This window comes from Artemia sp. Qi Xiang Cuo, chromosome 20 (genome assembly GCF_049724085.1).
Source record: "Artemia sp. Qi Xiang Cuo chromosome 20, ASM4972408v1, whole genome shotgun sequence".
NCBI classification, from domain to species: domain Eukaryota; kingdom Metazoa; phylum Arthropoda; class Branchiopoda; order Anostraca; family Artemiidae; genus Artemia; species Artemia sp. Qi Xiang Cuo.
This window is the reverse complement of record NC_142813.1, coordinates 53848396-53874442: the sequence shown is the minus strand read 5'-3', so window position 1 is coordinate 53874442 and position 26047 is coordinate 53848396. Positions and strand designations below refer to the sequence as shown.

At 34.8% G+C, this 26047-nt stretch overlaps 2 protein-coding genes across 2 annotated transcripts in view; both read right to left on the bottom strand.

The window, feature by feature from the left end:
• Positions 1 to 7739, bottom strand: part of LOC148940361 (high affinity copper uptake protein 1-like) — a 44039-nt gene extending 36300 nt beyond the window's left edge. The window contains exon 1 of the mRNA XM_089105963.1: positions 7661 to 7739. Within this exon, the coding sequence (XP_088962089.1) occupies positions 7661 to 7739 (79 nt within the window). The remainder of the gene's footprint in view (positions 1 to 7660) is intronic.
• A 7058-nt stretch (positions 7740 to 14797) lies between these two features.
• Positions 14798 to 26047, bottom strand: part of LOC148940360 (arrestin homolog) — a 50668-nt gene continuing 39418 nt past the window's right edge. The window contains exons 7-8 of the mRNA XM_089106351.1: positions 18125 to 18254; positions 14798 to 15018 (exon numbers count right to left, since the gene is read on the bottom strand). Coding sequence (XP_088962477.1) covers positions 14926 to 15018; positions 18125 to 18254 — 223 coding nt within the window. The 3' untranslated portion in view covers positions 14798 to 14925. The remainder of the gene's footprint in view (positions 15019 to 18124; positions 18255 to 26047) is intronic.

Below are 26047 nucleotides of genomic sequence, written 5' to 3'. Positions count from 1 at the left end.
AATATAACCATCCAGCTAATCGAAGATCTGAAATTGATTTCGGCTTTATCAATAGCAGTTGACGAGTCTTGTGACATAAATGATACAGCGCAAGTTTTGCTTTTTGTAAGATTTATTTCTCATACTGGTCATAAAGAAGAACTTTTAGGATTATTGCCACTCAAAGATCGGACACGTGGAGAGGATATCGCAAATGCTGTAATTGAGTGTATGTATAAGCATCATATTCCCCTCAATAAAATTGTGGCGATTTCAACAGATGGGGCCAAAAGTATGACCGGTGTAAGAAAAGGGTTTGTTGCTATTTTGAAAAAAAAAATTAATCATGAGATACTTGCTTACCATTGCATCATTCATCAAGAAGCGCTTTGTGTGCAGACATTTCCAGAAGAAATTCGTAAAGTTATGGAATTGGTGATTACTATAATTAACTCCATTTTGGCTAAAGCTCTTAATCATCATCAGTTCAAGGAATTTTTAGTTGAAATGGAGAGTGAGTACGCTGATCTTGTGCTTTATAACAAGGTACATTGGTTATCAAGAGGAAAAGTTTTAAAACGTTTCGCATCACTATTACCAGAAATCAAATCATTTCTTCTTGAGAAGGGTACTCACTATCCATAACTAACGGACGATCAGTGGATACAAAACTTTTATTTCATGATAGACGTTACGTCTCATCTAAACCAGCTTAATCATAAACTACAAGGGAAAGGAAATACTATTTTTCGATGTTAGAAGAAGTCACTTCATACGAAAATAAATTATCTCTTTTTGCTCAAGATTTTGAAAGGGAAACTCCGTTTCACTTTCTGAGCCTGTTGAAGCATTGCCAAAAAAATAATTCCTCTATTGACAAACACTACTTCAAAACCACCATTTTAAAAATGAGAGAAGCATTTCTCAGCAGGTTTCAGGAATTTAAAAACAGCAAAGCAACCCTAGCATTCGCCAAAAACCCCCTTAAAGCTACAATAACAGATTTGAAACTCAGAGAGGAGAGAAACTAACAAAATGAAAAATAAAATCAAAAAAGGTGAAAAAACGAGGATTTTTTCAGCCAGTGGCGAACCATGAACATGACAAAATATAAGCAAATATTTCGACAAGGACCTCCGCCAAGTCGTCCTCAGTGCTAAACTAAAAAGAAGACAAAGAAAAAAAAAAACACAAAAATCTAACCTTTTGAAGTTTACTTTGCAAAGACAGAACAGACACTGAATAAAAACCAGGCAGGAATCAATGAAAAAGAATTTACCAAGATGATTGGGCAAGGATCTTTTACCTTGCAATAGTTTTAGCTGGTCTACAATTTCGGTTTTCATTAGATATGCAAATAGGTTCTTTTAAGTTATACCGGGTGAAAATATTGATTGAGTCCTTCAAGATTAAACTGTTGTAAATTGGGCTTAATGAAATATCTTCAGTATCTCAATTTATTGCTAAATTTTGGTTCATATATTTTTTTTATCTCATTACCTCTTTAAAAGTTTGTGGTACACCATTTACAGTTGATATTAAAGTTGCCTCGTCAAACAGAACTAGATGGGTCGGATTTACGAAAACATGCGAAGCCATTGCCGAATCAAAGTTCTCATTGTTATTTTTTAATCTCAGAAACTTATCTATTGAAATTCTGTGCTCATGCAAACGTTCACCTAGTTGCTGATGGGGCCTACCAATGTAAAATTTTCCACAAAAATACGGGATTCTGTAGACACCACTACCCAGTATCGGGTCAGTTTTATCCTTTCCTGAGTTGAAAAAGTGTTCAACTTTTTGTTCGGATTTGAAAGAAACAGAGAGATTATGTTTTTTTTTAAACTTTTCCAAGTTTATCCAAGAGGTAATTGAGATAAAAAAATATATAAACCAAAATTTAGCAATAAATAGAGATACTGGAGATATTTCATTAAGCCCAATTTACGACAGTTTAATCTTGAAGGACTCAATCAATATTTTCACCCGGTATAACTTAAAAGAACCTATTTGCATATCTAATGAAAACCAAAATTGTAGACCAGCTAAAACTATTGCAAGGCAAAAGATTCTTGCCCAATCATCTTGGTAAATTCATTTTCATTTATTCCTGTCTGGTTTTTATTCAGTGTATGTTCTGTCTTTGTAATGTAAACTTCGAAAGGTTAGATTTTCGTTTTTTATTCTCTTTGTCTTCTTTTTTTTTTAGCACTGAGGACAACTTGGCGGAGGTCCTTGTTGAAACATTTGCTTATATTTTGTCATCTTCATGGTTCGCCACTGGCTGAAAAAATCCTTGTTTTTTTCACCCTTTTGTATTTTATTTTTCATTTTGTTAGTTTCTCTCCTCTCTGAGTTTCATTTGTCATGTATAGCCAGTGTGGTCTAAGAATGTATTTGATAACAGATTTAAATTTTTCTCCTTTTGGCATCAACATTAGTAACTTCAAAATACAATTGCTGGAATTAAAAAACAAGGAAATATGGAGCTCTAAATTTGAACGTCTTTGTGTAGATTTGGAAATACTGGAGAAGAACAAATGTGAACTTAGTTCACAACACAAGTGGTCTGCTTTGAAATGACCTGCAGAAGGAAGGCATTAGCATGTTCAACACCTGGAATAGTATTCCTGACTCTTATGATCAGCTGAAAAAACTTGGGTTTGGTGTTCTTTGCCTTTTCGGTTCTATATATTCATGCGAACAATCTTTTTCAAGCATGAATTTTATCAAGAGTAAATTGAGAAGTTGTCTTATTGATGAGAACCTGGAATCATGCCTAAAATTAAAAACAACAACATACAAACCTAACATACTCAAACTTTCCAAGGAGATGCAAGGACATTATTCGCATTAAGTGTTTGTCAGTTATTGTCATATTTAAATTTATGGATATCTTACTTTAATTCTTTTTTTAATCAATAAATATAATCTTTATTAATTTGAAATCAAGTTTCATTCAGTGTACCCTTAATTTAATGAAGGTCTAAAATCATAATAAAGGTTTACTTTATTAATAAACCAATCTGGCTCTCTAAATTTTTTTTAATCCTGGTAATGTACATATATGGCTCTTTGGCAAAAAAGATTGCCAACCACTGGACTAGGCAATGATAAAACCCGTTTTTGATGTCTTAACTGTTATAGAGCAGGCAATGATAGCAAGGTTTTCATTGCATATACGATATTAACCTGTGATTTTTTGGGGTTTAGGGGGAGGGGGTACCTAGGTTAGGTTACATGTTTAATATAGGGGAGAGAGGGGCGATACCGCACGGGGGTGACTCCGTACGTTTGACCTGTAGTCTAAAGTTTTTGAGCTAATCCTTTCAAAAAATTCCCGCTAGATGCCCTTCATGTAACGCACATTTGCCGCAAGTTTTAAATTTTGGAGAAATGAGACAACCGAGAAAAGAGGTAAGGAAGTTTTTATGTGCTTGCTGGAAATACTGACATATGTAGTATTTGTCATATATTTTCTAAGTTTTTGTAGCTCGTGAGCTGTGAGTAAGCAGGATCAGACAAGGTATACCTCTGCTATTTGCATGGTAATTATCATCAGTATATATCAGACCATTATCTACGAAAAAAAAATATTTCAAAATGGCATCAACATGGGGTAACTCTGGACACTTTTTGGGGGCGATTCCGGACACTTTTCGTGGTGTCCGGTTTCGCCCTGTTCTGACGGAAGTCTTTCATAAGTTGGAAAATGGAACTATGTGTAGCTGGAAGCAGAATATTGGTAAAATTGACTATATTCCTGTCGTCCTATAGAGAAACTGAAGTGATTTGTTTCGACTATCAAACTTTGTTTTCAACATTTACACTTAGACAAAAGTTATCCCTTGTCTTACAGCCTAGCATATTTAAACACAACTACTCTGTGTAACAATCTTTGTCCTGAACCAAAGTTATCCAAGATCAAGTCTGCCTATTATTTAGATACTTCGTTCCAACTTTAAAATCCTATGTTCAAGATTGGACAGCATTTTATATGATTTGGGTACGCTTAGCCTTTAATTTCTATCCGAAATTAAGGTGTACTTTTGACTGTCTATGCGTTTAAAATAGTCTCGGCATGTCACTGTTTATGGCAAAAATATTCAAGTTAATCTTAATTGAATATTATTCAATACTTTCTAACTGGTGTACCAAAAAACCTTACCCCCCCCCCACCCCTCCTTGTTTAAAATACATACTCTGAATTGTATACATTCTATGGATTATTGTCTTATATATTATAATTTTTAGTTTTATAGTATATGTGATTGGAACTTATAATTAGATAGTGATCATTCAAAAGGAGTAATGTGAGATTTATATAATCTTAGATTTACAGTACATCTTCAGAGCTATGCAGATCAGTTCAATTCATTTTCACCCATCGTATTTAAAAAAAAATACTTATTATTAAATGATTTACTATTATGTTGAACAATAAACATTTATTCAATGCCTACTTATATCAGAAAGATTAACAGTAGCGTCATAGGCTGTATCCAAGGGGGTAGAGGGTTTGAAACCCCCCGAAATGTTTGTCTGACTTGTAGAAACGTGAGAAAAATGAACATCAACAAATGATTGATGTGGCTTTTTAAAGTTTTTTTGTTTAATGTTTTGTATTATAATGTAAAACTAAACATTATGCTGCCTGCAGGCATCTTTCCATTCTATGCCTCAAAGCACACCTCAAAGCATGGCGTGACCTGTGTTAATTTCCATGTTATTCTCTTGGGGTTCTGACGATTATAATTTTCTTTTACAGATGGTTTGCACCTACATTCGAAAGGGAAGTGGTCCTCCTGATCCAGAATTAGTCAGGCGTGCTGTTATTCAATTTATACATAGGAAGTTGTCTTTCCGAGCAACCGCAGAAGAATTTTCCCTGAAGAAGAGTATCCTTGCGGATGCAATGAAACAATACAAGGCAAAAATGCAAATTCTGGAGCAGAGTGGTGCTAGTGGTAGCAATTTTGACAATGACATTGTTCAGGAGAGCACTAAGTTTGTTTTTACTTCCAAACAAGAGAAAGAGCTTGCTGCATACCTCAAAAAATGCTCACTACTTAACCATGGGTTGACTCCCTATGCAACAAGAAAGTTAGCCTACCAATGGGCAATAACATTGAAGATAAAATTCCCATCAAGCTGGAAATTGAATGACAGAGCAGGAGTGGATTGGCTAAGAGGTTTCATCAAGCGGAACGCCAGTTTGTCCATCAGAAATCCCAAAAATACAAGCCAGGCTCGTGCTGCCGGCTTTAATGCCGTTGTAATTGTTGTCTTCTTTAGAAATCTTCAGGAGTTATATTACAAGTATCATTTTCCTCCTGGTCGAATTTGTAACTGTGATGAAACAGAAGTACCCACAGTTGTTCAGGCCCCAAAGGTGATTGCTAAAAGGTGAGCAAAACAGGTGGCACAGACTGTGTCAGCAGAAAGAGGGGAAAATACCACAATGCTATGCTTTGTATCTGCAATTGGTCAGACAATTCCACCAGTGTTTGTTTTTCCAAGAGTCAAAGCTCCAGAAAGGATGTATCAAGATGGACCACCAGGATGCATTGGCTTAGCCCATCGCAGTGGATGAATGACTTTGGACAATTCCCTTTGTTCCATGGAACACTTTCTAAAAGAGTCAAACCCAGCAAAAATAACCCTGTTTTATTCTTGTTTGACAATCATGAAAGCCATATTTCAGTAGAATTAGTTTCTTTTTGTAAAGATAACGGCATCCACCTCCTAACCTTTCCTCCCCATTGCTCCCATCGTCTCCAACCCCTTGATGTTTCAGTGTATGCACCATTGAAGCATGCAATCAAGGAGTCATTTGACAATTGGATGCAATTAAACCCTGGTCAGAGAATTTCAATACATGAAATAGCAAAATTGTGCAAGTATCCCTTTCTGGAAAAGCTGAATCCTCAAAACATCACAGCTGGTTTTGAGAAGGCAGGAATTTGGCCTGTAAATCCAAATGTGTTCACAGAAGTCGATTTTCTGCCAGCTGAGGTGACAAACCGCCCAGATCCAGCTGAACAGAATGCCCCAGAAACTTCCAATATGGATGATCCTCACCCTGGTTTATTTTGTGATTCATCTCCTGTCATGATGGGTCAACAGCAGTCAAACTTGCCTACAGCAGTAACTCCTGAAAACATCAGACCATATCCACAGGCAAAAATGCAAGTGTGGCCGCGCAAAAAACGTAAAAAAGGCAAAAGTAGAATTCTGACAGAAACACCAGAAAAAAGGGCACTAGAAGCACAGACAGAGCTAAGGCTTGATAAAAAAAGGAAAAAGTCGCTAAAAAGTCAAAGGTTTCATTCATTGCTGACGAAACTAGAGACAGCATTTCAGACATAGATATACAGCTCAATGACGAGTCTTTACATTGTGGAAGTATCAGTGAGTTTGAGACAGATGAAGAATTATCTTGTGGAAATTTTGTGCTTGTGAGGTTTATGGTTGGAAAGAAGAAAAACTCTGCTGTTTACTATGTTGCTGAAATTGCGGAAATAAGTGGCAGAGTAGCAAAAATAAACTACCTGCGCAAGTCTGGTAGGAAGTTCATCTTCCCTGAATGTCGAGATTGTGCAAAAACTGACTTTCAAGACATTATTATGAAGCTTCCCGCACCGGCATCAGTAGGAAGAACTGGGCGAACAGCCAAAGCTATTGTATTTGGCTGTGATTTGGCCCAATTTCCTATACAATAAATTTAATGTTACATTTAACTTGTATATTATCTGAATCAAATGTTAATAATATCTGAATCAATAATTACAAGCATTAATTAATGAATGTACAGAAATGCCCCATGTGTGTCCGAAGTCACCCCCTGTTTGGGGTGACTTTGGACACTTGAAGAGGTCACACATTTTTGGGTCTCACCAAGAAACAACTTGATGGATGTCATTGAAAAAAATCACCAAGAAAAGTGAATAATTGAGCTATCTATTCATGTAAAAAGGAAGTTTGTATCTTTAGAAATGCGCTTTTTAGGGGTCAAAATCCTCAAAATGTACGGTTTCACCCCTCTCTCCCCTATGCAATGCTTTACCCCCTCACCCCCTAATGTGCAAATATATAGCCCAAATTTGTTTCTAAACTATTATATACTCATCCTATTTCATTTTATTTCATTATCATTAACCAAACTTGACTTTTTAGAAAGGCCCAGATAATGGGATAGTACGTATATACCAATCTTTTTTGCAAGGATTCACTTTCATAAAACAAAGATTTATAAAGGTCATCAAAAGTCGCTGCCTACCAGAGGAAGAAGGGATGGAGGTAGCCTAGGCACTTCAAAATACCTTTCCAAACCATACTTTAGTCTGTAAACCCATACCTGAAAGTTTCATTTTCATAACCTGTCTCCTTTAAAAGACCACAAAAAGTAGCTAAACAAGAATTTTACCAGATCTGAAAACATTTCAGGAAGTTTTATTCACTTAAGTCAATAGTTTATTGAGCTATTTAAAAGCCAAGTAACAGCAATCACCCCCTAATTCAGACAATGCAGAGCCAACACAAGGACGTTAGTAGTCAAGAAGCACTATTACTCCAATAGGCCTACCCTGATTGGGATCTTAGTTTCAGCAGATCTTCAAGTTAACAAAACACCATTATACCGCAACTTTATCCTAATTTCAGGAAATCTAAGAATAGTTACCAGTTACTGTTGTCACAGTGAAATTATAAAACAAAAAGTTATTAATTTGGAAACCAAACCAAAACCCCGAGTGATTCATGCTTTGATATTTTAAATATTTTGCCAGGACAGCCTGCTGTTTTTATGGAAATATACTGCCAGAAAAAACTCTTGCGTAAATCAGCCGAATTACAGACTGTTTTTGTACAGGAGAATTACCTACAGTTTAAGGAGAAGAAGATGAAAATTGAACTGAAGCACTTTAGGATTCAAAAAATTTAATGGCAGAATCAAACCCTGTCTTTATTTTGACTATTCAGGCTAATTAACTTTTCCTGACGAAAAACCACTACAATAGCACCTAATTCCCCTTTTAAGGCGGGGTCTAACTTGCTATGGGAGGGGGGGGAGGGTGCAACTGACCCCTCCAGACCCAATTTACATCCCAAGACCTCAATTTAGCCCCCAGTTGAATTTTAGTTTCTGCAAATGTTCTTGTAAAAACTAAGATAAGCCTGCATAATTCAAGTATCCAGAGAAACAGGTCAGTTTTCTTTAGTATATCTCTGCTTTTATGGTAAAATATGGATCATTTTTTCAGTTTTCACTGTCATTTTCACTTGATTTGGAAAAATTGGATCTAACTCTACCCCCCCCCCCCTCCAGGGTTTCGATGACATTACGCCACGGTTTAAAACCACTAATAGAGACTTGAGTTGTAACAAGAAGTAAAAAAGTATGTGCAAATTTGCCTAAAAAATCGACCCCGACGTGGCACCGGTTTGCTTTTCTGCGGCAAATAGCTGATAGTTAGGACCAACAGCGGCATGTTCTCAGCTAACGCGAAATTTTCTTATTAAGAAGGATATTCAAATCTGTTCAAAACACCTCGAGTGACATATCGTTCAAATTGGAATAAATAAACCAGTCTTTTAAACCCTTTAGAACTCCGAAGGAACTTATTACATAATAACATACGCAAAGTCGAGGAAAGCACGACGCAAGCAACAACGTTCATAAATCCGTAAGATCATTTGTCTTTTTTCAGCCTTTTAATAACTTGTTTTTCAATAAACTTACTTTTCAAAAAGTGTTTGCTTCCCTCCGTGTTCATGTTTTCGTGATACCTGTCGCTGTACTCAAAGAAATCTAGTAAACACAGTATCATTCTTATCAACCGACTGTTAGTCACAATAGTGAAGCAGTTTTTGCTCTTTGCGCGTAGCAGGACACCAAAAAGGCTTGGACTCAGTTCGTTTGGGTTAAGAGGAAGAAAATCTAGAGACAACTACTTCAGGAAAATAGTTTGTAGAATTTAAATTAGAACCAGTTTTGAGGCCTCAATAAGGACAAATTTGAACAATGGAAGCTGCAATCCATGTAAATGCAAGTTGGTTTGTATTTTCCCGTTGTACCGGAAAGGGGGGGGGGGTGGAGTAGTAACCCAAACTACTTGAGATTCGTTAAAACATGAACCAAAAGTCTGAAAAAAACGAAATAGCTCCAGAGGATCCTCATTATCCATAATTTCGATCCGACTTTGGAAAAAATTCCAAGATCTGATAGTAAAAATACAAAGTTCAACAGTACAATTTTTGAAGTCAGCGAAGGAAACCTCGTAATGATTTGTCTAGCTGTTAAATATGGTTAAGACCAAATCAAAATCTAACATCGTATTACAAATTTAAAAAAAAAGGTTGAGAATTTGGTTGAAGTCTTACGAAATTTTAATCTTATTCCTCTCTGTTTTCCAAAATTTATCTGAATTTTCAAGAGCAGAGATGGTAATATCTGAAATTCGTTAACTTTGTATTTTCGTAATTTCGCCAAATCGAGCCTTATTTTTAGCCCAGAAAGTAAAATCTGATCCTCACCTTAATTAAGTTATTCACTTACCTAATTTACTAATTTGCATTGGTTTGACCTACTTAATTTTTAATCCTGTCTCGTCAAAGTTGAACAGTGAGCAATTAAATAAGCAAAAAATATGAACTTGGTTGCAAAGCTTCAAGAATATTCTTTCGACTCCCGGCTTCTTAGAAATATCTTTTAACTTAAAATTGTTGATCTGAGCTAAAGTTTTCAACTGCCTTAAAAAAAAAAATAACGATTGGAAATATTTTTCCACCAGTTTTTAGCAGGCAAAATTAAAAGAAAAATAAATCTTTTGTCGTTCTTTCGGTACTGTTATAGATTTAAGCAATTCAGATATTTTGTTAGTAAGTGACATTGTGAGGTCGCTTTATGAAGGAAGAAAAACTTGACGGGAAAGAACACTTTATAATCCTCTAAATCCAAAATATCTTTCCTATTCGCAACGTACTGAGTCATGACATACAGATGGAAACTGATAATCCTTAATCCAAGAGTAAAGTTTAAAAACCAATTTTGCCATTACATACTTATTAAAAGTGTATGATCTTAATAGATCTATAAAAGCAAATAAGACCTTTTCCCCAAGTTTTGTTTACAGACTTTATACATCATATCTGTGGGAGAAAAACAATTCTTGCTTACAGCCACAACTTTATAAAAATAAAAAAAAGCTTGTTTTTTTTCACCTGAAATTAAGGAGCAACATTACAACGTGAAACAAATAAAAATTATTCCGTATATGACGGTAGCTGCCCCCTCTTTAAGCCCTCACTCTCCACGCGAAAGTTTCTCAGCACTTTAAAAAATCTTTTTATTATAATCAAACAACCTTGCGTTTCAGGAGTCGCTCTTAAAAAATTTGGACAAAAAGTCGAACTTTAGCGTAAAGAGCAAGGTATTGAAGAGGAGGTAACCCCCCTTTTACACAGAATAATTTATGATCGTTTCAAGTTTTAATGTTGCTCCTTACTTTCGGTTGAAAAACTTTTTTAATTTAGTTTCTGATGTTTTTTCAAATAATGCCTGGTAATTTGCCTCTCCCCTCTAAGGAAAATCGCCTCCCCTGTGCTTTCCCCTCCCCCACCTCTGCAAGCATACCAAAAACAAATATTGTATGTAGACAATTTGCAAATCCTATATCTTACAGCCCTTCCCCCAGAGGCTGTGGGGAGGGGGGCATGTCATTTCCAGATGCATAGTTATTGGATTTTTTAACTATACTGAACAAAATGGGGTGTAAGGGGGCATAGTTGCCCTTCCTTCCTTTTGGTCACTTAAAAAGGTCACTAGAAATTTAACATCTGTTCGAATGAGACCCCTCCCAATTTTCTAGGACCATTGGTTCAATACGATAACCTTTTGTAAAAAAGAAAGAAAATACAAATAAACACGCATTCTTCTGGCAAAAAAATATACGAAATCCTAAATTTTTGAAGGTGGAACCCATTTTGGCTTGAAACTTGTAAAGTAGGGTTCTTTGATTTGCTGAACCTGATATTGCGATTTTCATTGAGATGTCTTGACTTTTTGGGTTTGTTTCTCCCCCTTTTTTTTAAATCACATAATTTTTCACAGGATCATAGCTTTTGGCTGCTAAAATTTATCTTAACGAATTTTACATATTTGAAATCAGGGTAAAAACCAATTCTTTTGATGTAATAACTATTATCAATATTCTGTTTCTTACAGTTTCGATTACTATTTGCCCGAAATGCTCCGTACTTACATTTTGTTACCACGAACTATTGGATAATTTTAATAGATGAATAAAAGCAAAATAAGATCCGTAAAAGGGAAATTGTTACTGCTGTGAGCCTCTTCAAATAAATTATTAAACAAGGATGCAAGAAATAAAGAACACTACTATTAAATTCAATTAAATTCATTATTTTGCTCAAACTAAAGGAATATATATATATATATATATATATATATATATATATATATATATATATATATATATATATATATATATATATATATATATATATATATATATATATATAATATATATATGTTCCAAAAGAAACAGTGCAGAAGGAATATGCTAATAACCCAAAGAAACAAAACTTACAAAAACATACTATATATTGTAAATATTCACAAATCTAATACCTTATCAACTAAAGTACGATTGAGGATTGATTCGTGCAGTAAGATATGATCTACAATAACTGTTGAAAGTGTGCGCCATTCACCTGCAGACATAAACGAGCGCGACGCAGCATGTTTTGAAAAACACATTCAAGTTCATCAGGTTTGATGTGTTGAATAACACTTATTATTTTCTGCTTCAGTTCATCCGTAGTTCGAGGATTGTCTGCACACACTAAGCCTTTCAATTTGCCTCACAAATAAAAGTCAGGAGGTGTTAAACCCGGTGATCTTGGTGGCCACAAACCACGAGAGATCACACGATACCCAAAGACATCACCAACTGCAGCCATACTGACACGAGCCGTATGGGCAGTTGCACCATCTTGCTGGAACCAGCCTTGTTGCTTTTCTTGCTCCGTCAATTGATCAAAAAATGGCTCCAGGATGTTATGAATGTAACAATCAGATGTGATGGTGTTTTCAAAAAAGATAGGTCCAATTATACGCCACCTTGACAAAGCACACCAAACACCAACTTTTTGATCGTGGAGTGGCTTCTGAAACAGAGCATGAGGATTTATTGTAGACCCCACTCTAGAGTTCTGACTGTCCATGTACCCGGACAAATGGAACCATGCTTCATCACTGAAGAATGCATGGTTTAAAATGTTTTCACCTTTCTCTAGAATAAAATTTTAAAACCACCGACAGAAGAGTACACGTTTTTCTGAATCCTGAGGCTTCAGTTCATGAACAACATGCACTTTATATGGAAAGAATTCTAAATTTTTAATATTTAAAATAAAATCTTTTGAAAATATATGTTTAAAATATAATATTTAAAATCTTTTGGGAAAACATTTTCAACTACATTTAAACATTTTAAATGTATAAATATCCTTTTTTGTGTTCAATGCACTGTTCCTTTTGGAACACCCTGTACAGGGCAGTATCCAGGATTTTTGTTCAGGGGGGGTTTTACTAATTTTTGACTTTTTTGGGGGGGTTTTACTAATTTTTGACTCAGTTTTCGACTAATTTTACTGATTTTTACCTAGGTTTTACTAATTTTGGACTTATTTTCGAGTCGGTCAAAACATTTCGGGGGGGGGGGGGTTCAAACCGGGTAACCCCCCCCCCCTGGATACGGTCATGACCCTGTATATGTGAATTTGTAAGAACTGAAAACCGGCAAAGGCTGTGTCTAATCTTGAGCAAAGCTTTAGAACTGGAGCTCATAAGGCAACAATCTACTCGTTATTAGATAAACTAATGCTTCCATCCAGGGAAGGTTACAGGGGAGGAAGGACAAGAGGCTATATGGAACTTAATTTCCTCACAGTGTACGTAGATAGTTTGATCTTAGAATTATTAAATACTGATTATAAAAAACGAACACATTTGCTTAAACACATTGAGACGTCCCCCCTCCCCGTTAAAGGGGGCAGTGGTTTAAGCCTTCTTGTTATGTCTCTGAGAGTAGTAGGCACAAAAAAGGGCCTACTACTGCTAATTTCAATCACCAATATACTATAAAGATTTGATAGATTCAAGCTAGTTGTGGCAGCCTAAGTCATGCCAGAAGAGCGGCTCAATTTCTCTTGACATTTGAAGCCCCAACTGTGGCCGAAGAGAATTCACTTAAGGAGCAATCTGAAATAAAAGAAAGAAGTTCTTTTTCTAGCCCCAGTTATACGGATCTGGTGTCACTTATGCTGATAGCAGGCAAGATTTCGATGACTCTCTCCCCTCTTTTGGCAGACGAGTGTTGTCAGTCCAAGCTGACAACGGTCTAAATCTTGCGGTGTGGTTCTCGGGATGGGAGAAAACAACAATGGCCACCTTGATACTATCAAGGAAGGCACTTCTAGAAACGGTAAAAAAAGATAGGCGAGCTCCGTTCCTAAATATCACTCCCAAGGTGGCACCAGTGGCTACTGACGCTAAATTAATATACTAGATTATTTTTGGTTGGGAAATGTTTTGGTCTGAAGCTTTTTAGTTTCCCACCCCTTCTAGAACACTTTTAGGGATGGCTCTTTGTGGTCCCCTTTTGAGAATTTTAGCGAACTTGGGTGTCAATATTATATGTTAAACAATTGGATGGAGAGAATGAGTGTTAGGGCAAATAACGAAATCTAGAATGCTACTGAATTCTGGACATGAATGCAGTCCCTTGGTACAATGAATTGGTTTATGGTGGCATTAGTAAGTGGTGCTGATGCGAGTTAAAGTCGAACCAGATTGCCACGTCTCTTTAGCTCTTTCAATTATTAATCTGGGTACGCTTTAACGCCTTTTCAAGGGGAGTACTTAAAAAACAAACAAAAAAATATGAACAATCTGAAGCTCCCATAGGAAAACAGGAAACATTCCGAGATCAGTTATTTTCAAGACTACAAATGCTATGATTACACTAAAATTTGCTATTTGTAAAATGGTATCGGGTGTCAGGTAATACTATATTGAATCCAGAGCAGTTACTAAATTATTTATCAATAATTGTCAAAATTAAAAACTGGTTTAAATTGCTAATGTTGTAGGGAGCTGAAATGCTGCCATTCTTTTGTGTTTCATAGGAAATAGAGGAAATTGCGTTTCAAAGGAAATTTCATCTTTTCTTATTTTGGGTGGCTTCTAATATGTGTTTGGTTAAATATTGAATAAAGTTTTGTTCGAGAAGTGACTATATACCCTAAGAGCTATGAATATTATCTCCTTAATTGGCGCGGAATATAATTGTCTGACCCAAGACGCTTGGTATGTGTCGGGGTTCAATGAGTATCCCTTGGCAATCAGTTTCTCCAATTTAGAAAACAATATCGAAGATAATAAGAAAATATAATAAAAATCTTGAAATACCCAACACCAGCCAAAGGCTTCATACATTCTGCTTACGCGCTTGATCTCGATAATAAAATTTATTGACAGACTGAAGTCCAAACTTATAAAGAACGTCAGTGTTTTATAGTTTCGGATTGTTTCAGCTTAAAAAGAACATTTTTATGAACTTTGAGGTTTAGCTTTCTCTTGTGTTGTTCCTAATTTTGCTTTACTGTCGATAAGTATGCTCATATTTTGGTGGCCAAAACAGTTCGTTTTCCGTAGCCCTTAATTTAACGACATGAGACTTCGTTGCTGAAGCATAGTGGGAATGAAGGTGATTGAAACATCAACAGCCAAAACCACAGTGTCAAATCAAACTTTATTGAGATTTAAAAACACTTCAGAATACATCTGTTTCTTTTTTTTTCTTTTTTTTGTATGTCCAAATATAAGGTTAAAATGTTAGGATATGCGGTCCAGAGGTTAAGTTATGGGTTATCTTGACTACCAAAATCCTCAGTATCCTGCCGGAATGCTTCAACGTTGACACTGTCATTATGCTCCAATTTTCTTGGGTTCGGCTGTAAAAAGGATATATTAAGCTTTGAAATAAAATGATATAAATAAATAATAAAAATGTAGTTCTATTTACAAATAACACTGGAATTGTATAGCTGACCTTTATTTTTTTTTTTTTTTTTGCACAAAATGCTTCACCAAAAGCAGGTGCAGTAAAAATATAGCACTCTAAATATTAAAAAGGTTATGTGAAACATTTTGGCATTAACTGTTTATTAAGTTTTATTAGAAATTGCCTAAATTATGCTCTCGATTACATAAGCATTACATTTTGAAGACTTAAATATAGTCTTAAGCTTATGATATACATATGACAAACGCAATGAAAGTATTTGGCACAGGTAAGGAGGAGGGGGTCAAGAAATTTTAACTCCACCTGTCCCTGGAAGACAAAAAGTTCAAAATGTCAAAATACATCATTTTTGTTCCCAAAAGATCTTTCAAATTATTTACCTCATTGTTTATACCCACAATCACACACAGGGCAAAACACCTGTGTGACTCTATGGAATTTTTGTATTTTGCCTTATGTTCTAGTTTAATTCCCGCTGCTGCTTTACTTGGTATTCGTAAAGCATTTTATTCCTTAACTCTTGAAAATTATTTTGTCAAACTTGTCTCATTTTGTTATACGGAGGACTATATTTTCTTAGTTTCGGTCCTATTACAATTTGTAATTTCATTAGGTTTACCAGTAGAAGCCTAGTTTTAACCATGGAATGGTTGAAACTAAGCTAGAATTAAAAATATAGGAACATCTTTTGATTCCTCTAAGTCGGATGTCATGTTGGAAATATTCCTCTTCTTGTTAATAACCATCCCTTTTTAGCCTGTTTTCCATGTATCTATACCTCAGACATCATCTGTTGGATCTTTCTTCCTTATGACTCCAGTTCCTGTCAGTCCTTATGACAGAACAGCTTTTCCTCAAGGCCCTTAGTATAGAAAGAGCTGTCGTAGAAACTTTGGAAGGAGCTCAATCGATTGGAGATTCTCTTGCCGTTTTTAAGAATCGAATGTGTTTGGAGGGCAACCAGCCCCCTCCCACGAAACCTTGTCCTCAATGGCATCCGATTAAAAGTTTAAGATAAGCATTTTGTTCAGCATAGTTGAAAGGCCCGAGAACTATGTCTCTGATCAGTTTCAGTTTTACGTTTTTGCTGCCGTTCCTTGTAAATGTTTACGGCTGCATTTGTTATCCTTTAGAGACAGGCCTCTATTTAGGATTCTTCGAGGGATGGGTAATAATAAAAAAAGAACTGAAATTGAGGCTTTAAATAAGATACGCTCAGATATTCCGGAGAATTTAGGATTTCGGGGAAGGGGGCTGGCGCCCAATAGTTTTTTCCTTTAATGAAATCGGAATATTTCTCGGCTCCTTTTCCTGTTTCTATATTCTTTCCTGAGTTTATTTCTTTGTTCTTTCCTATCTGTTTTGTAACTACGTAATACTCCTGTTTGTTCTTCTGTTTTTTTTTGTTACTCTGTTTGATGTGTTCGCTCCTCTTTTCTCAGTTTCAATAGGCTTTGATAGTAGTCTGATGTCGTAACAACTGTTAGCTGTTTCGTCATGAAATGAACAGGGAAGTAAGATGTCGTCACAACCGTTAGCTGCTTCGTCAAGAAATGAACAGGGAAGTAATTGCGACATCTAAGTCATGCTATCGATTTTAATCTATACTCGATAGGGTTGTTTTTCAAAACGGGAGGCTCTAGAATTTCTGGTTAAAGTTTTGGACCCTATGTATGTATTTATCTATTGGATTAAAGACGCTTCTCGACTACTAAGGTCTTTGCGTCGGCTCTGCATTTGCTAAAGGTGAGTTCGAACTCTGGGTCCCGTATTAACAAGCTGAGATCACACAAACTGCGCTACAACAGGACTTTGGAACAAGGGCGTATCCAAGATTTCTGTTTGGGAAGGGGGTCGTGGGAAGGATGGAATTACAATTCTTTTTAATGCATCAACAATTTGCTAATATGCATTTTTGTTATGTTTTACGAGTGGGATAAAACTGTGGAGGGTTTCAAACGCCTTTACCCCCCCCCCTAGATGAGCCCTTGTGGACCTTAAGAAGTCCATTGGCTATCTTTGAATTTCCATTCCCTGGTATTTTGCTTCTCTTAAGAATACATTAAAAATGCAGTATTTTGTAAAAAATTGCGTCTTTCATTTACCCAATTACCTTTAACTCTTAAAAAGGACACAACTTTCAATTTACAAACGATATACACACATATACATAATCCGAAAAAAAATCTTTTTTGTATCTTTTAAGATTTATGACGTCATGACATCATGATTTATTGCTAATAAATCGTTGTTTACTGGGTTCAGAGTTATGTCAGCAAATATTGTGCGTATTTTAACAAGGGCCCAAAGTAGGGGGGATTTTGATAGCCAGATTTACATAACTATATATCGCACACATGTAAAAGTGCTTTATTTGGACCTGCCACTGCTTTTGAGGGTTTCAAAGCTCTTTCTCAAAATTCCCATATGTTTATTTTCCTCATTACTTTTTAATTTCAAATTTAACATTCTACTATTACTAGTTACTATTAGACATTTACTATTCCTGAATCAGTGTCAAATGGCGATTCTTTTACATTTAGAAATAAAAAAAAAATGTTTTTTTTTTATTTTTGGCAAGTATGGGTAGTGGTTCAGTAGATTGTAGCAATTGTTGCAACCATGATTTTACTGATAGTAAGTTAAAACACTTGGTTAACCTGTATATCTCAGAACTATTGAATATTTCTAGATAAAATGCACATAATATGCAACTTTCCAAATGTTCAAAGTTAAAGGGAACTGATCTACCAAAACTGTTTTTCTTAGTTTTTTAATAATATTGAAAATAACATAGTCACAACATACTTCCAACAATAGGTTATATCATAGCAGCATTTCTATACATTGCTAGATATATGGAAATTATGCAATCATGTGTCGATAGACGTGTTTATTGGGGAAAGAGGAGTTGACTCCAAGACAGGAGGGGGAGGGGGGTATAGTTTCAAAAATCTAGGGGGAAAAATCTACACCCCCCAATTTACGTGCCTGATTATTATTTGTAAATGTTTTAAATAGATATTTCTAATTACCTTAGGATGCATAAAGATGAACGGAAGTTCACCAACCAATTCACCAGCAAGAGCACCCAAAAAAAGCTTCACTTTGACAGCATACGTCACAATTATCCCAAAAGAATCTCTCTCGTCTGGATTAACCATTCTACAAGACAAAGACGATGAAAAAAAAAAAATTCTATTTCTATATAAGCCAAATACCTATGAATAAGGAATGCATTTGGATCAGGGCCAAATATTTTCCAAAGAACTCCTCAGACAACACAATTTCAACCAATTATTCTTAAGTATAGTTTAATAAGAAAAAAGAAACCGACTAGAACAGTAAAATTCAGCAGCATAAATTATAAAAATATAAGATTTGAAAATTTGAATGTTTCTAGGTGGTGTTAATCTTCTGCGTTGAGGAGTCATAATCTTCCCTATAATTCTGAAATCCCTTTTAATGTTGGAAGATATTGTGACTAGACATAAATAACCACAGCCTTCCTTGCCAATGAAGCCACTCCCCCCTCCCAAAAAAAAACAAAGTAAAATAAAATACATTTGGAGGTCTTTGTGATTCATTCCAAATTTTTTGTGATAATTTGCCTGACTCTAATGCGTTTCACAAATCTATATCCCCCCACGATATCCCCCTCCCTCTAACTTTGAAATAAATTCATGTGAATGTTCCTGTCCAGAAGATCTGGTGGAAACAACATACAACTTCCAACGCACCAATGGGCTTATGTCCTCGCCTTGGGGAGAATGGAGCCACTGTTCAAATTCCTGTTCAAGACAAAGCACAAATAAAACAGATATATTTACCATATACTTGTATTTCTCGCACTCTAATAAGATTTCAGTAAAGCACTTGGCCAATTATAAAGTGGAGAGACCACCAACGGCGAAAAAAAAAACAGTCTATTGAGACGCAATAATTTTTTCTTCTAAGAAATCACTAAAATTAAACAAGTTCATATGAATGTTTCTTCTCTATATTTTTTACAGGCATTGGCCTGATTAGTTCAACCAAAAAATAAAGTATGCCCCTAAAATACTTCCAGGTCAAAACAATCTATGACACACTTTTTACATGTTTGAAAAGGTTATGAATTCTAATAACGTGTCTTAACCTTTTTTGTACTCCTTTACCAACGCCATCTTTTGTTTGGTGACTTTGTTTGACCAAAAACTGTTGCATACTTGTTTTTTCAGGTACTTTAAAATGAAGGGGAGGGTAAAGAAAGCATGGTTTTGTCCTAGGTAGGACCACCAGTTTAAAGTCAAATCACCAACTTATTCTGTCAAAATAAGTCTCGATTGCTCGATTGCACGTCCTGGAAAAGTGATTGTGCTGGGCCTAGGTGGCTTGGTGCCACGATAAGCTATTAGTAGCAGTCTTAAAAGAAAATTCCGTTTTTCTTATTCCCGATTTGGTGCGCTGCACCAGAAATAGAACTTTAAAAAAAATTTAAACCATTAGGAAACAGACGTGAAGGGGGCTATGACAAAGTACAGTAAGTTTTATTCGGCATTTTAATAACGGTTTTGCCAACTGGAGAAAGGCATTTTTTTTCAAGTCTGTTCCAGAAAAGAAGCAACCCTAATAAGTTTAGATAAAATCTAAGACCATACGGATAAAGGATGATAGGTTGCCAAAGATTGTCCTTCCCGACCAACCATCTAGGACAAAACAAAAAGCACGTTGTCTATAAATGAGGTAAAAAGTAGTCATAAGAAAGGATTTAAAGGAAATTGGAACTTCTTGGAAGGGGTGTATTTTAATAGATTGGGATGGAGGAAGACCGTACACGGCTAAGGCAACTTGGTGCTGCAGGGAATTGTTAGTAGTAGTAGCATTGGTAAGACCATACTGCCTGAAGAAGAATTGGAACCAAAAAAATGCAAAACGGGGAAGAATTTCAGACAATAAAAAACAGAAATTTGTAGTTGGGAAGATTAGGTGACTCTTTAAATTTGTTTTCTATTTTGAGAAAGACACGTTGTTTATTTTCTTTTCTGTATTTTATTTGGTTTTATTCTTGCATTTTTATTATTCACTGAGGATGGCTTTTAGGTGGGAAACTCAGCCCAAATACTTGATTTTCTGCTTTTCAAAGGGCGAAGTTTTAAGACGATTTTGTCGGGCGGAGACACTCATTTTTAAGTCTGGTATGAAACAGAAAAGGAATTAATGTCTGTCACCAACATCTGAGAACGTACCGGCTAAAGAGGATTTGATAAGAAAAACAGTAGAACAAATAAACACGGAATTTTTCAACTATTAAAAGGTATAAAATTGCAGTTGGAATGATTAGGTGGGGGAGGATGGTTGTGGGGGAGGGTTGTCTGATTTGGTGCATTCTATTCTCTTTTATATTGGTTATTCTGTATGCGCATAGAACCTCTAAGTGGAGAAACCGATTTTTCTTGCTTTGTTCCAAAACAGACACAAATCCCATCGAAACCCTTATTATAGCCTTTCTTTAAATAATAAAGACATACTATTAGTAATTAGAATTACCCATATAAGAGGAACACTCGTGCAAAGGGTATCAATTAAAAACTGTCCCCCCCCCTTGAAGGTAATCGACATTTTCTCCTCTGTGCAAAAAAATCACGTCTTTGGGGGTGATATTGTAGCTATTGTGTATGTGTGTTTATTTGTTATTATTTTTTTTTTTAATAAGGGCTTATAATTAGCAATTGCAATTAGCAGTATACTATTTCGGAAAGTCAAAAACAGCCTCATTAGCCTATTCTAATAATGAAATTGGATTTGAAATCTTATTTGATAAAAAAGAAACCATATTACTGGCACAAGTTTTAAGTTGGGACAATAGGAAGCCCACTAAGTACGTTTGGTTCAAGGTTTCCTTTTTTGTCTTAGTGATTGATCTTCCAGCACTTTGCACGTAATCGAATTGGGTTTTCATATGGATTCCATCCAAAGTAATTGAAATTTTAAGTTCCAAAAAATAAACCTTTCTAGAACAATATCTTCTTGGCTATGCCATTTGTATTTTCCAATTGCAAAAATGAGTGGCCTTCATTTATGTATGGCATTCCCTAGGTGCAGATCAGTGTAGAGACAATAGTAAACTAATAAGAGTAGGATCTTTGGTGGTTTAACACGAGAAGAAAGGGATTAAATATTATTAGCGCCACTTACAGTAAAGATTCTCGCAACATAATTAAAGAAATACAACGTTTCAAAGATTTGGGAATTTTATATGATTAATCCACAATGTAATAGGATTAAAGCTGAAATTTTCATATAACAACCCGCTCAGGTACATGTGGAATTGCTCAAAAACCGATCAGTACCATGGGAAAATTGATCGGGTTTTCCCAGAGTACCAATGGGTTTCGGGGCTAGGAATTTTTTCTGGTTTTCCTATGGTACCGATCGGTTTTTCGTGTGTTGTTAAGCAAAAATCAGCGAGAATTCTTGAAAGTGGAAAATATGTCAATTGTTAAGCCCGCGAAAGTTCGACATTTGGTAAATAGAAGATATTAATTTGCAAAGAATCTTAAACCAGCGGAGAGTAAGGAATGCCCTTCCATGTGGTGTATAATGGTAGTCCAATTTTAACATATAAATTTTCAAAAACAATTGGTCAAATGATTTTTAATTATAATTCAATACTTAAAAAACTGGACAGGGAGAGTAATTGGAAACCGGTTTGAAATTGTGAGCAATTTTTACCGTATGTGGATCAAAGTTATAAGCATATTGTAACGGGGGATTTGTCCATTATAGAGCATCGCGATCTTCAAAATATAATGAAAATGGGTGCTAAGTTCCGTCTTTCTTACCGCATAAGGCCAGCAGATATTCTTAGGGGATTAAATAATGATTTAAACTTATTTATTGATAATTGGTGCAAGAAGGAGAAAATTACTAAAGATAGATTTCAGAATTGGATAATTTTGACTAGTGTACGAAATAGTATTCGTAGATCTTATCAAGCGATTTCAGATGCGAGTTCATTGTTTCTGTATGTAAAAATAAAACAAAAAATGTTAATATAAAGATTGAATTTATAATTGTACCAATGTAGACAAATCTTAATTGTTTTAATGAGATTAGTCAAAACATCTTAATGTTATTTTATAAAGAGAGTGATTAACAAAAAATGCATAAATAAAGGCCCAGATAGAGGACAACAGATTAATTGAAAATGTAGAAGAAATAATTTTGAAAAAATTTAATATTAAAATAAATAATAATGATAAACAGTTTTTTTTCTTATATTGGATGACAAAATTTCATAAGAATCCACCAAAACCAAGTTTTATTGCTGGGGCAGCAAGGTGTCCAACCAGAATTGCCGCTACTGATCTATCTTTAATTTTAGGAGAAATTAGAAATAAATTTAAAGCATATTGCTCCGGAATTAAAAAAGTTTCTAACTTTAACCCATATTGGAGCGTTAATAACTCGTTACAAGTGATAGATTCTTTGGCGAATGTTTCAGCTAAAAGAGTCGATTAATTTTATTTTACTAATTTGTATAAAAATTTTTAACATAATTTAGTATTCGAAAAATTTAAAATGGTGATAAAGAAATCTTTTCTTTTGTATAATATAAGATTTTAGAAAATTGATACTTTTAACAAAAAAGCTTCATCGACTAATTTGCTTAGTAGTACTACTAATTCAAGATGTTATAGCTTGGATATGGTATGTAATCTATTGGAATTTGTTTTATTTAATACATATATAAGATTCAATGGGCATTTATATAAAAAACCCTTAGGTATTCCTATGGGCTTGAATGCAAGTTTGTTCGTAGCGGAACTGTTTTTAAGTCAATTAGAATACGAATATATCATAAATAAAAACAGCTCAAGCAAAGGAAAATATACACTTTCAAATAATAAAAGGTATCTGGAAAATTTCTTAGCAATAAATTGTGCAGAGTTTATGGAGATTTCAAAAAATATTTATCCACAAGGGTTAATTCTTGAGCCTAGCTATGGGATGGGACACTCCGACCATTTCTTGGATTTAAATATTAATATTTCAAATAATAATAAATTAGTTTTTAAATTATATAATAAAACGGATGGTTTTAATTTTGAAGTAATTAATTTTCCATTCCTTGAAAGTAATATACATTCAAATATTACTTATTCGGCTTATTATTTCCAATTATTTAGGTATGCAAAAATATGCAGTAATTACACAGATTTTAAAAATAGATGTAAAAAGCTGAGCGAAAAACTGATCTCAAGAGGTTTTTCTGCCAAAAAAATTAGTTGGCAATTCAAAAAATTTAGTTTTATGTATCATGAACTTTTAAGTAAATATACAAAAAATTGTAAAGAAATACTAAATGATATTTTAATATAATTTCTCTTGCGCTTTTCTTTTTTGGAATTTTGAGTTTGTAGATGTTTTCAAACAAGCTTAAGAATCTTTAAATTGGTAATTGGTTCCAGATACCAATAAAAGACACATCTGGAATAATCTTCATTTGTTCCAGAATGGTCTCTGCTCAGTGACCTCTGGGATTTTATTCAGGAAACATTGAATCACTTTTTGTATGTGTTTTTTAATAGCTTGACTAGTATGCATGTATTTCATAAGTTTTACCTGACATAGGGTTACCATATAGATCTTATGGTAGAGGCTCCACCGTGCCGGGTAAAGAAAGTAAAGCCTCGAAACCCGTTTAGGCAGGTGGTATTTCGTCTGATGAGCCCTAAATGGAAGGTTCTACTTGGAAATATTTTGCTAGATTTAAGGTGCTTTTGCTTGTAAATTTACAACGACTTACATTTATTGATGACGACTCTGCATGAATTTGGGCATTTCTATTTGGTTGACGGTTCGGGTACACTGTTTGGTCATAGGTAGTTGGATAGATGGGTAAGGTGAAAGCCTAGTTCAAGTGCACATTTGTCTCAATTGCTGGATTAGGACGAGAGTTTTTTTTTTTTTTTTGCCAAGTAATTACCTCTTAAACATAATATATATATTATATATATATATATATATATATATATATATATATATATATATATATATATATATATATATATATATATATATATATATATATATATATATATATATATATATATATATATATATATATATATATATATATATATATATATATATATATATACTGTACTTTAGGGTTATTTTTCACTTTTTTAGATGGAAACCAGGAAAAATTTCTCCTGGAAAAATTTCACAAAAGTTCTTCTTCTGTGAATCAGGGTCTTCGGGGTGTACATTTTCGGAGGAGGCGGTGTACACTGAATGTCATTTTATGTCTGACATTCTTCTCACAAAGCAAAGTTTGGTCTCCTAGTAGTAAAACTGATAACCATAGAAAAATAGTATAGGTTGATGCCGCTTACATGTGCGAATAGCTTTGGAACCTTTCAAGTATGCTGAACAAATGGCTATCTCAAAATTTTGATCGAACGATTTTTTGAGAAAAAAGAGAAGTTTGAGGGCGGCTGGTTGTCCCAATTCTTTTTCTCACATAAAAAAGGCACTAGAAATTTTAATTTCCGTTCAAATGAGCCCTCTTCCGATGTTTTAGGAGTATTGATTCGATACGATCATCCCTAGGGAAAAATAAATACACATCCGTGATCTTTCTTGTGACAAAAATTACATAATTCAACATTTTTTTGTACATAAAAGCCCGAAACCTCTATAGAATAGGAAGTTAAACGTGCTTATTAGGCATTTCAATTACAAACAAGACAATTTGGAGAATTATAGGAGTATCGATTAGATACTAGAAGTAAAAACTAAAACCATTAAACAATTCCCAGAGGAAATACCCCACCCCCTTACTCCCTACCGACTTCAGTCATCAAACTATAATTGACTAAACCTATCTATTAATATTACAAATCTTATCAGAGGTAATGCTATAGCGTTGCCTATAGTAAAGGCCATACGGCTCCAATGTTTTATCATAATTTCTTTTTTCCCAGAGGCAGTTCATATGCAAGGGGTCGTCGTATAAACTTCAAAGGGGGCTCATTCGATTGGACATCGAGAGTTCTAGTGCCCTTTTTAAGAATCAAAAGTGATTAGAAGGCAACTAACACCCTTTCCACGACCACCATTTCTCCAAACACATCCAATCAAAATTTTGAGATAGCCATTTTGTTCTACATAGTTGATTTCCAGATTGAAATTATATTTTTGGGGAGGACACTCCCCACGGCTATCAGGGTAAGGGTTGTAAGTTATGCCCTGGGGACATATGGAGTTTAAAGAGAAAGCTTTGTCGTAAAAACTTCAAAAAGGACTCATTCGATTGGAAATTCAAAGGGCTAGTGCCCTTTTTAATGGTCGAAAGTGATTAAAGGGCAACTAACCACCTATCACGCCCAACTTTTCCCCAAAAAAATCTTATAAACTCGAGCTACAAATGAATAATCAGGTATTGAAATTTCTAGCAACAACTATTGAAAGTTTACAAAAAAGCTATCCGCTCAAAGAAAGAGCGAAAACAAACAAGAAAACAAGAAAAGAAACACAAAAAGAAAAAAATACAGACAGTACTTTCGGTTTCCAAAGATTTTTCTGTACTTGTCTAGAATCCGGTAAGCACGCAAGAAGTGAAGTTTCGTTAATGCTAATGAATAAAACAAAATAGGATGAAAATATAATACTTCAGAAACCGATTTTGGCTATATATTTGCACATTAGGTGGATGGGGGTAAAGCATATCACATATTAAATACGTAACCTAACCTAAATAAACCTAACCCAACCTAGTTACCTTTTAGTCCCTCCAAACCCCAAAAAACTAAAGTTTAAATATAGTTCCCGAAGTGAGAAACCCTTTGTTTATACAGCGTCTCATATGAATTTCCGGTAATGCCTATCTGATCTTCGCAATTCAATTCTTGCGTGCTAGCCGGATTCTAGACAAGTACCGATCGTTCTTTTCAACCAACCATCTAGGG